General features: G+C 41.6%; 1 protein-coding gene across 1 annotated transcript in view; it reads right to left on the bottom strand.

The window, feature by feature from the left end:
* LOC138013442 (centrosomal protein of 131 kDa-like) overlaps window positions 1-12,500 on the bottom strand; it is a 35,872-nt gene that overhangs the window by 7,210 nt on the left and 16,162 nt on the right. The window contains exons 13-21 of the mRNA XM_068860528.1: window positions 11,064-11,130; window positions 10,308-10,378; window positions 9,692-9,815; window positions 6,832-7,064; window positions 4,438-4,534; window positions 2,888-2,977; window positions 1,544-1,671; window positions 523-670; window positions 1-31 (exon numbers count right to left, since the gene is read on the bottom strand). The exon at window positions 1-31 is cut by the window's left edge and continues 47 nt beyond it. Of these exons, the coding sequence (XP_068716629.1) occupies window positions 1-31; window positions 523-670; window positions 1,544-1,671; window positions 2,888-2,977; window positions 4,438-4,534; window positions 6,832-7,064; window positions 9,692-9,815; window positions 10,308-10,378; window positions 11,064-11,130 (989 nt within the window). The remainder of the gene's footprint in view (window positions 32-522; window positions 671-1,543; window positions 1,672-2,887; window positions 2,978-4,437; window positions 4,535-6,831; window positions 7,065-9,691; window positions 9,816-10,307; window positions 10,379-11,063; window positions 11,131-12,500) is intronic.

Below are 12,500 nucleotides of genomic sequence, written 5' to 3'. Positions count from 1 at the left end.
GCATCTCAAGAATGGACTTCTTGTGAGATTCCTGAAACAAGAAAAGAGGACCTTAAAGAACCGTTGTAGAAAGCACATATGGGTAGAAAAATCAGTTGAATGGATTTTTGCACAGAAATGCATCTCCATCTTATTGAGAAGCAGTAAATAACAAACTGGCTAAAAACCAAAAGGCAAAACAAATAATATAGTAAATAATATAATATAAACGATCTCCTCCCTTTTCGTTCTATGATTTGTCGAAAAAAAGTTTTCAGTCCATCGGGACTCAATGACCACTAGAAAAAAGCCCAGTAAGACTTGAGTTTACTAAGGGGGTAGGGCTGGCCTAGTGGTAACAGCACTAGAGCCACGTGGCCCGGGTTCACTTTGATCCCCAGACTTAACTTGTGGGTTGAGTTTGTTGGTTCTCTACTCTGCTCCGAGAGGTTTTTTCTCCGGGTAGTACAGTTTTCCTCTCTCCTCTAAAACCAACCTATGATTTGATTTGATTTCAGGTCGCCCCACGAAAGGTTTACTAACCTCTAGGGCAGCTCGCGCCTCGTCCAGCTCCAGTCGCTGTTTCTGAGCCTGCAGAGCAACTCGCTCTTTTTCTTCCTGCACTTCAGCATACAATCGCCTTCTCTGTTGTTGGTAGGCCTGTTCCTCTTGTTCTAACTGCTTTTCATACCTAAGAAGGATGGGAAAAATCAAAAACCGCAAACTGAGGCTTTCACTGACTGTTTAATTTAACCTGTCTCGGCCACCCACGATGGTCCAATAATGGTCCAATGATGGTCTAACGATGCTCTGTGGCCAGGAATTGGTCAGCATTGTAAGCCTCACCAGAAGCCCACAACCCAGAAGTGTCCATCTCTTTCAATTGGCCTTGGCCCATCAGTTTACCGCACTATCTAAATTTAGAATACGGGTCCCTCCAAATTATGGCCAATCAGATTGGGCCTGATGACCACATCGCTTCTGATTGGTCTGCAACCAAGTGGCCGCACGAGGATTGCTCGTGTTCAATTGAAAATTATCATGGATCGTGCAAGGAACACAATACAGCCATGTTTTTTTCCCCGCAAAAGTCTAGCAAGAGCCCTCCTAAAAATAGATAATACCGAAAATCTATCGCAGATCGAGACCTTTGGGTTATGGACTTTTGGCCTCACCAAACCTCTCCTTCAAAAATTAACTGTAAACAAACATTGTATTTCTGGCCTCAATTGCTCAAAGGGTGGATCACTTTATCCGGTGGATAAGTCACTATACGACAGTTTCAATCTGTGTGAAAAGATTTCAATATTTGCCGCCCTCGTAACTGTGAATATGCACACTCTATGCACATCTTTGAAATCCCCTGTACGAAACCTTTGCCAACGTTTCACGTGGACTCACTGGAGTATATCTTTTATTTTGGATAGCGACTTATCAAATAGCGAAGTTATCTGGCCTTTGAACAAGTTTAAAAAGTGCTAATGGTTGTTAATTTTGAGATGCTTTGTTTGCATCAGCAATGCTGAAAAAAGAAGCAAAGAGTGCTCTTGACACCTTTCTGTACCTCTGCTGAGAAAGCTCTCTCTCCCGTGTACAAGCGCTTTCTTTCTCTCTTTCTAGCTGGTCTCTTAATTCCTCAATCTGCTGGATGTACCTTCTGCCCGCGCGTTCATCTGCTTCAAGCAACTCCGCCTGCCAACGAGTTGCAAAAAGAAAAGCAACGGCGTCAGCAATCACACTTACGTGCAGAAATGCAAAAAATACATACTACGTAACAAGTGAAGAGCTTAGGGGTTCATATGGTCAGGGTTCTCTAAGCTGTTTATGTTTACTTGAGGAGTACAGTTAAGAGAACAATTTTCCGATATTTCTGGAGACAAGTGCTAAAAACGTTGAGACGGGTAAGGACATTTAAGCTGCATCTCTTCATCGGACATGACTCAGATCAAATAATCGGCTCACAAGTGACCTGCTTCGGAGACGGCGAGACGAACTGGGAGCAGAAAAACGCAAGGAACGGCCTGGAGCATAGAATAGGGGAAAGATCCAGAGAACACGAGAAATAAATTTGAGGGACTCCTCTCTGCTTGTTTCAAGAGGTTTTCTTCGTGCATTCCCGATCTGGCTCGACATTTGATTTCTGGGAAAGTGATATTTGAAAGGGAACTCGGTAGGCGCTTTTGTGAGCAACGGACGGTAACCGGAAATGAGGTGTTACCCTTTAAACTGGTCTTGAATTACTCGGTATACCTTCGCTTACCGATACAATTTGGGCAAAGCTAAAGCCCTGCAATGCGAGATGTTCACTTCCGGCTTACGTCAATCCCTTAAATCGGTCTTACGTGAACCTTCCTTTTATCAGAAGAAACCGCCGCACGCATTATTTCCTTAAGGTAACAGATCAGTATCACGTGGTGCTCGCAAACAAATCACATGAGCCAATACGAAGTACGAGATTTCGTCACGTGTTGAACACAATTTCATGACACGCTTTTTTCGTCGATAACAGTTTTTGAAAATCGATCCGACGAAAGCACAATATTATCCAACATTTATAGTTTTCCCAGGATCGTAAACGATGCCCCCACGTCATTAGTAAAGCCAATTCTCCAGACGTCATCGCTCAAGGTAATGCCCAGTCTAAAAAGAGGAAAAATCTTACAGGTTTCCCTACTTATTGACTGTGTTTGCATTAATCTTTTCTGAGTTCACTTGTGTTTGAATTAAGAGACAGAAAAGAGTAAAATTCAATTTCTGATCAACGAGAGGAGAATTCACTTGAATGGTGTTAGAAATATTCACATCGTTCTTCCCAGAGCAGTATCGAAGGAAATCGAAAACCGCCTATATTCTTCGCAAATATCAACATTAACGACAACAAACAAAATTGGTCCAGACACAATGTTACCTGATGAGTTGACTTGAGCTTCTTCACTTCCGCTTTGTGTTTGGCAATCAACTTTTGAATATCCGGTTCAAGTCCTTTGACAGTTACTTCCTGTAAATCAACAAAACCGTGTAACAATCTGAAGTATTCTTAGCTCGTCTGCACATCACGGAAATGAACAGTACGGCGACATCTATGGTTGAAACTGAAAACTGAAACCTGTTCAAAATTATACTGAAGCATTTACGATCTTAAAATCAAAAGGATTCAACGGCGTGTTTTGGAGCCTTAGAGAAAGGCTATCATGATGTGAAACTACACCCCCACCCCCCCCCCCCTCCCCTAAATACTAGTAGTAATTTCGGAATATTGAAGTGCGTTCGACAGTCGCTTTGGAAGCAAAGGAGAAGGGTATCATTGGCATCGAGGCTGACATGTTGATCTTTTCTGAGTTCACTTCAACTTCTTTATCACAGCAAGTTAAAGCACGAATTGCTGTGGTTATTAATTTACTTTTCTTGTGTTTAAAGTACAGTAATATGCTATATATAAAGACTTGTGGATCATCAAATTCAGCTTGACAATGGTCAGTATGAACCACTCAGTGCTCGTCTTCCTATTATCCTTTGAGACGCTTTCAAAAGTTCAGTGAAGTTAATCCCTATCGCATGGGACTGGTATCTGGATGAGAGACCATCGAGACATATAGAGGATATTACATGACCGCTTGGAGGTACGAAATTTCTCTTCTCGTGTTGAACAATATTTCACGAGTGAGCGCAAGGAACGAGTGAATTATTTTTTAGCACGAGAAGAAAAATTTCGTACCTCCAAGCGGCCATGTAATATTCTGTTTATTATATAAACACCAATGAAATCCTAAATCATTTCAACAAAGGCATCAAAAGGCGCGATATATATGTGACCATAGCAAGAGTGATCTTTTCACGTGTGAAGATAACATGTTTTCGCGCGAAAGCTCACTTGGTATTTCATTGGTGTTTATATAATAAATTGCCTTTCGCAGACGCCATATGCAACATATGTCTGTCTTTTTCAATTGGAATACTCATATTCATCACTTGAGGAGACGTAAATCTAAGAGTAATCATAGATTACGAAGTGCGTCACGGTTCGTTGGGAGAACTTTGGAGGCTGGAATCACTAGAAGAGCCAAGATGCCATGAAGACGATGCATTTGCGTAAAGAACGTTTATCGAAAGTATTAATATGTGAGGCTTGTGGAATGTGGCTAAAATGGAAAGTTTGGACTGAGTAAACAGGTGATGACATCACAGAAACTAAATTTGTGAAAATCTGAAATTTGTTGAATTATTACTACAAACTGTCCCTTGAGTGTCGGTGCATATCAATCACGAGGTGAGCGATCGTCATTTGCGCATATGACGTATCAAAACCGAGATGCGCATGCGCGTATGACGTAATTCAACATGGCGATGAAAAAACAAAAACTTGCAAAAGCTCACCCTATGCACAGGATACCCGAGATTAGAAATTGTGTTCTCCTAGCGTCGAAAGCAACAAATATCCCTAACCGCTATCCTACTGACCTTAATTTGCTGAGTTTTCTCGCTAACCCATTTCTCTCGCCTAAGCTTTTCAGCGGCTAGTATAACCTCCTTTTGTTTCTTGATTTCAACTTGATGACTGAAAAAAAAAAGACGCGGAACATTTCCTTGATGATAAAAAAGAAACATTTATCGCGAGGATATGAAGGCTTTTGGCTACATTTTTGTTACAGTCCATGTGTTAATTCCCAAACTATTTTTTGGGGAAGACTATCTTATGGACAGATGAGAAATAAGTATAGGAAATCGTATGAACGAGAGTACATTTCCAGAGTTATGGGTACGAGTGGCGTTTTGAAAGTTCCCAAAACTGCCCGAGCGGTAGGCAAAACTTGATTGCCATTTGAGAGCGGCTTTCAACACATCACGAGCGACCATAAATCACGAAATGCACGAGGAAGTTCATTTTTTATTGTCCCCGCAGGGTTTTGGCCTCAAGGAGGCAGCCTAGAAGTCCCCGCGTAAAAAGGGTAAATGTATAAATTGGTGGATATTGTAGGGGGAATCAATTTCGATTTGCTCAACTGGGCGCGCAAGGTGGTATCGGTATTGCGTAAACGGGCGCGCAAGTGGTATTGGTATTGTTCTACACGACCGAGGTGTTTTAGGAGTCATGAAGTAGAAACTCGCACGGAGAACCAAAGTGCTGTTCGGGTTAGCGATTGAAAAATCAAACATTGAAGCAGATCTTATGCAAATCGAGTTGCCTGGCTCAGAAATTGATTTTGTCCAAACACAAATCAGAAACAGGGGCGAGCGACGATTTGTCAGACGCAATTCGGAAACAGGGGCGACATGTTCGGCATATAATTTAAACATATCTCAACTGCCTTTCATACTATTTTAGGCGGGGAAGATGAAGTGAAAACTATTACTAGTTTATTATATACTAAACAAAATTACTCCACTTTAACCTCCGCATTGCAGTGTTAACCTCTCTTACACTCTATAACTTGTTTAGGTATTTGTCATTAACCAATTAGAAAAGCATATCCTGTTGAGCATGTGTATAGGAAATAGCACGGTTCCGAGGGGTATTTGGGATAGATACCGTGAGTGATATTTATTTAGTAACGCGCAAATGATTGGCTTTACAACAACACGCGATTGCTCAAACATCACGCAAATAGTTTTCTACCGATTCTACACTGCACTCGGATGTCTGTAAATCTTAGTTTCAAAGAATGAAAGTTCTTGACAGTCTTAGCAATCAAAGACAGTTAATCTGCTATTAATTTTGCTTGTGGACCATCAACCTTCGGCTCGGCAAGCTTTTGGCTAAGCTAGTAGTTAACGGTGACGTGACAGCCGTGAAAGTTGTTGATTGTCGTCATTCGCCGCTCTTCATTCATCATCAGCGTGTTTGCTACAGTAGACCGTGTAGGCAGGACGTGCTGGCCTGACCGTCAGAAATCAGCCGTTGCTCGTTTTCATCGCCTTCCTCAAAGTCGCCTAAATTTAGAGCCCCCCATAATTGCGGATCGAAGTGGGTTGACGGCTTTGAGTCCTTGGCAATGGAAATGCTGCTACCTTCTTTCATTTAAATGACGGCCCAGGCACACCAACATAACCCGCAAAATGTCTGGCTTGTAGTCCGAACGGTCCTTCTTTCTCACCGCCGCGAAAAACTTCCCTAGTTTTTCATAAAGTTTTCTTGGGCTTGTGGCTTATAATATCCGAACTGTAGCCTATTTCTCTAACTGTAGCCCGGGTTATCCAAATAGTAAACCAGGTTTTAGTGCTTTATTCAGAGTTCGCATTTTCTTTAAGTTCTTGCGGTTGCTTCGCGTCACAATCGGTAAATCTTTCCGCCATTGTTTCAAAGTTGAATAAACAATATAATCTCGGTTACCATGCAAACATGTAAGTATTTCAAATTTGGCTGAAATACTACTGGTCTTAGTCAATCACATTTCAGCATTTTCTCAGCGTGTAGTACAAAAGAGGTAATATATTTTCATGAAAAACAAACGACCGTGGGAAGAACATGATGTTAGCCAAACTTTTTTTGAGGATGCAACCAAGTTCATTCGCTTCTAACTGCAGCAGGAGACCCCATTGGATAATTTGAGGAAATATTGGCCAACAAGCTAAGATTTATAAGATTTTCCCGGGAATTTCAAGACCTTTTCTGACAATTGAATAAAATGTATGCCCCCTCAACTACGGTTCTTGCCGTTCAATTGTCATAAACATCCCGTATTTGCATCCATAAAATTAACGACGGCGTTCGAGCTATTTTCTATAGTCAGAGTTCCGTAACTGTTAATCTTTACTTGAGTTGATAGAGGTGGTACTTTTAACGCGAATGTTTCTAAACAAATAAAGATTTTTCAAGTCGTGACGCTCTCAAAACTGGCAATTCTCGACACTCACTTGTCTTCCATTTGTTTGATCTTGTCCCCGTACTTCTTATCTGTGCTTTTGAGTTTGTTAACCACTTCTTCGCATCTCTCCGACAGCACTTTCTTGTCGTCAATAAGCTGATCGATAAAGGACAAGTGTCTCTGGATGGCTGCTTCATATTCCTGACGTTGTATCGCAAGTCTTTGTTTGGCGTCTTTTTCCATCTCTTTCGCTTGTCGAAGGGTGAACTCGCGTTGCTGGTTCTGAGGCGAGAGAACAGAAAAAAATAGCCTACTGTATACCTCGAAATACCTTTAGCGGGAGCAAATGATTTCAAGTAAAAGTAAGTAATAAATAAACGCTTAGGTAAGTTAATTGAGTATCCGGATCATCGAACTAACGAGCGGGATAGAGTGGGTTTAACTCCGGCGAGACAAACAATCCGTGTATTTAAGTCATACAAGAGACAGCGGTGCTTTGATTAAGTGTATTACCAAAAATGCAATTGATCAGATTCTAGTGCTGTTCCATGGATAAGGATTATGAATCGAAATCCCCGTCTCACTCCCTTCCGTAAAACCCTGAGGGACGGTATATAACGTAAACATATTTCGCATGAAGTTGGGCGTGGAGTTTCTGATGTTGATGGTCTGGCGCACTCCTGATCAATTGGAGATTTGCGCTCTTCTTGTGACTCTCATCTCCTAAATGGTCAAACTCAAAAACTGAAAAAAGTAGTATTGCATTTTACAACGGCGTAGTGCCATATGCGACAGGAAGGCTTCAACTGATGGACAAAAAAAATCCAGATACGTCGAGAATTGCAAGCAATGAGAAGAATGAGGATTCCAATAAGCGTCACGAAGTGTCCCCTTGCTGTTCCGCTCTTCTCCCCAACTTCAACATCACACTCGTGTCTCGTAATACAGACAATTAACGCCGCAAAGTGTCCCCGAAATGCTGCTGCTCCTCAGGTAAGGATAAACAGCTGCATTTACCCTAAGCTACAAAATAACGCTAATCTTTACGGACTCTTTTGTAAATCACTTCTCCGGTGAAATTGATCTCGTCAATAAAGATTATTATTATTATTATTATTATCATTATCATTATCATTATCATTATCATTATCATTATCATTATCATTATCATTATCTATCATTATCATTATCATTATCATTATCTATCATTATCATTATCATTATCATTATCATTATTATTATTATTATTATTATTATTATTATTATTAGTTGTTGTCCTTCAGTAGCATGTTGACAGTAATGATTCCAAGTTCAAGTGAGGCCTAACACTACTGTGAAGTTTTCTATACCCAATTATTCCATCAGAGATCAACCCTAGTTAGTATTGGAATTGGGCCCACACAAGGACAGAGAAAAACTCTGACCAGGGTGGGATTTGAACCCACGACCTTCGGATTGATCAATATGCTACTGAAGGACAACAACTAACGATTATCTAAATTAGGCTTGGGCCTAGCCGAACTTGTCCTTGTGAATAACATCTCATATACCCACGGCCTGCTGCCGTTCTGGCCTTGTAGCTCAGTCGGTAGAGCAGCGGTGATCTAATCCGAAGGTCGTGGGTTCAAATCCCACCCTGGTCAGAGGTTTTCTCTGTCCTTGTGTGGGTCCAATTCCAATACTAGGGTTGATCTCTGATGGAATAATTGGGTATAGAAAACTTCACAGTAGTGTTACGCCTCACTCGAACTTGGAATCATTGCTGACCTTAACCCTTACCTTATTGTTGGAAACAGGTAGCAAATGCTTAGACTTCAAGGGACACTTCGCGTTGGATGTCAAAATTGGGCATGCATTCAATTAAGTTCCTCTCAGGAGCTTTTCAAGGCCAATGAAACAACTCATTGAAACAAATACAACGCAACCCCAACTGGCGGAAAGGAGAGACCATTTGGCCATTCACACTCGCAGCCGATGGATGATATGGGACTACTGTATTTACTGGATTAAACGCCGCGGCGTTTATTAAATTTTGAGCGTGTCCGATACGGCGCCTTCAGGGCGGCGTTTAATTGAATCGATACGGTACTCAAATAACTTCCCAACCTTAAGTATTAACTCCAGGCCCGGGTTGCTCGAAGAATGGTTAGCACTAGCCAGCGTTAAATACCATGGAAACCTATAGGTTTTGATACCTCTTAACCAACGGTTAGTGCTAACCAAGCTTCCAGCAACCAGCCCCAGGTTGGCAGTCCGGCAGCCTAACCAATCGACCACGCTGTCTCCCAATGCGTCCATGACCCTGTGGAACGTAAAACGACCCACATGTTGTTGGTAAAGTGTAGGGTATGGAGTTCCTGGTGTTGTGATCCGCCTCCTGTGGTATATCATGGTTGGGAGGGTAATTTCCCGGATATATTAGCTACAATAAGCTACGTTACAAATCCAAGGGTAAATAAGGATATGATGGTGATGATGATACTTGATGGGCTTCAGAAAATGTTTAGAGACCCACTGTCATTCATCCGCAGCCTTCACTGAGATTTCCGTGAACGCGCAGCTTGCAAAAATGAGTAATCTGAAATAATGTTGCCGGTTAAGCACATTGCCCACGTTGATAGAGTTCCCTCCTCATTGAACGATAGGGCAGACACATCGCAGCGCTTTGTTTCGCTCCAAAGATTGTGAAGTAAAGTGAAGTCTTTATTCAAGAGGGTAGCAAGTAATAGCCATAAGCTAATGAATTTGTGGCCCTCAATCAGACCAGACCACAACACTGGGAACTCCGTGCCCTGCACTTTTCGAGCAGTGAGCACGAGTCAGTAAACCAATCAATCGTCAAGGATCAAACCAATGAAAAGGCTCCATGGATTAGACCAATCAGAATGCTCGATTGTTTTGTTACTAACCAATGCTCTCTGAAGCAGTTCATTTGTTCTTTTCTTCTCTTCCAACTCTATCTTGACCGCCATCATGGCTGTAGTAACATCAGAAGCTGCGGCAGCTGCTGATTCCAATACAGCTTCTTCTTTCCTGTGCCAAGTAAAAAGTTACGTTTGAGTACAGTGAAAAAAGCCGTTTTTTACCAGAGTTATCTGGCAGATACATGATCTTAATTTTATAATTGCAGATATTAACCTTTGAGTTAAAGGGAACATCCACGGCTGCAAAAAAAGATAACTTAGAGAGACAGATAATCAAGTTTAGTCGCCCTTTTCTTCACCTTAAAATTTCCCGGGCGCCGCTATCTTGATCTTGAATATTTCTGACGTCTCATGGTTGCCCTTTGGTCATGACACGTTACAATTACTCAAGATGGCGGCGTCGTGGAGCAATTATAGAATCCACTGATTTTCTGAAACCAAGGACTGCGCCGCTTCGTCACCTCCTTCCTTGGGAGAGATCCTGGGAACAAGATTGCCGCCTAATACACAGATTGTTTCTCTCTTCCACAACCCAAAATAGTGTTTGCTTGGATCAATGCCGTTGTGAAACACAGATTAAAACGATTAGCTCACTACTTACTCTCTGTCTACTGCTAAAGAAGCGGAAGTACTTGATGACGGTAATCCACGAGAAACCGCACCATCACGAGCCTAAAAAACACAACACGGCAGAGGAGATGAGCTAGGTTCACAAAAAGAAAAGCAAGAAATGTTTTTGTTAACTTATTGATAGATGTATTGGGAAGGCATCTATGTGATTACAACCCTATCCACTCTAGTTGGGAGAGAGTTAGAGCGACGACAATTTCAGCGTCAACGAAAAATAAAAACCTAGCGTTGTCTTGAAGAGTACGGAAAACTAAAAAATGTACTAAAATGCTTGCAGCACCTGCATCTCGATTATTTTTCCTCTTTTAACTTATAACACTCTTGTTTTGTGGAATTGTCGTCAAAGTAGCTGACGCCTTTGCTTAAACTCCCTACTGTCATTATTCAAAGGCCGAAACGACAAGGGATAAACAAACAAAGATATTGGACTACAGAGTTATCAGACCGGCCTCATCCGTCTGCAACACTCAGATGAAGTCTAAACTGAGAAGAAAACGCTGCCTTAGGAATGGCATTTACGAAATGGTTAAATGTTCTAGTCTTCTAAGAGAAGGACGACCAACCGAAGGTCGTATCTTACAACACTTGTTGGAAAACTAGTCCATAAGATTAAGAGACCCTGTCTACGGCGTGACCGCCATGATTGCGTTCATGTCACATCACGTCACGTACGTCACGCCACGTCACAACAGAATATAAGGCAAGTTCACTCGTAAATCACACAAACCTGGCTGATTTCACTGATAGCGTCATCTTCGGCCTTTTCTACGTCATCTAAGAATGTCAAAATGCTCCTGAAAAAGGACAGCGTGCCGATTTGGGTCTTTCAAGTTCATTTCCGTGCATAAAAATAATACTATTGCCCTCATTTAAGCATGTTGGTTTATTTACCATGTTAGCTTACCAAGCCTCGTTAACAATTCTTGCGTCTTGGTCTAAGAACAAAATCTATGATCTCACGAAGTGCCTATAGGTTTCATTTCCCATTCCCTCTTCAATTTAAGAACGATAACATTGTTTGTCATTTAATCATACCTTTGTTCCCTAGGTTTTCCTAAAACTCACTTGATATTTTTCAATTATGTCTCACAGACAGTTGCGGGTACGTTAAGCAAACACTTTTATGAAACAAAATGCACTGATTTATCAATACAATTACATGTACGTTTCCGCGACATGAAAAGCACGGGAAACAATATGTACCCTATATACAGACATCTTGACATATAGAACCCGCTCCTCTTTACAACAAATGTTAATGGCTGGCGTAGGACGCAACCCTATTGACCATTTTCGCAATCCCCATGATACACCTTGCTTACCCTCCCAAACTTTGCATAAACCATTGTTTTCAAATGCAGTGTCCCCAAGAGCATTTGAAAACAATGGTTTATGCAAAATTTGGGGGGGGGGGGGGGAAGGGGCAAAGTATATTATGGAGAATGCAAAAACGTAGAGAATTGTGTTTAGTATTGACCTCCAAGGCCTCAGCTATTTCAGTTGCATGCATATTATTCTTTATATTGCTCTATTATTCTTTGTGCCTATTGTTTTATGAACCAATCACGACAGTCGTTTTAATTGCTACGTCCTGACCCGCTCGTCACCTTGCAGCCTGGTTTACACTGCCGGGAATGACATAAGCATGAGAAAAAGGTATCATTTCCATTTTCTTATGCTGATGCTTATGTAACGTTAATAATTGTGTAAACCGGGTGGCTGTTTTTTTTACGCCAGCGGATATTCAAGTTAATAGTGCCTAAGACGGCTTCCGAAAGTACGGTTTTTTAAGAGGAATTTGCTGATGCGGTTCGCAATTATTTGCCTTTACGACAAATCGTCAGATGAAGTATCCTGAAATAAAATTCTCGGTCCGTTAGTTGCAGTTCCCGTACCAGATTATGAAAGGGCCCTTGTTCTTTCCTCTTTTGGGAAATATCCCTTACCCATCAACACCTTGCTGCTCTTCTTCGTAGCAGCAATAGAAGGGGGTGAATTTCTTCTTCGTCTACCATTTTGGAAACGTGGATCGTCCCATTCCTGGAGCTATAGCTAACTGTGCTAGGGTATGTCACTTCTCTTATGCTTGTGCAACAAGTGCAAACTTTGTTATGCTTATGCTTCTAAAGGCTTACGTCGCAGTGTAAACCCAGCTTTACGTCAA

Source organism: Montipora capricornis, chromosome 8, assembly GCF_036669925.1.
Source record: "Montipora capricornis isolate CH-2021 chromosome 8, ASM3666992v2, whole genome shotgun sequence".
In the NCBI taxonomy this organism is placed as follows: domain Eukaryota; kingdom Metazoa; phylum Cnidaria; class Anthozoa; order Scleractinia; family Acroporidae; genus Montipora; species Montipora capricornis.
This window is presented reverse-complemented; position numbering and strand designations above follow the sequence as displayed.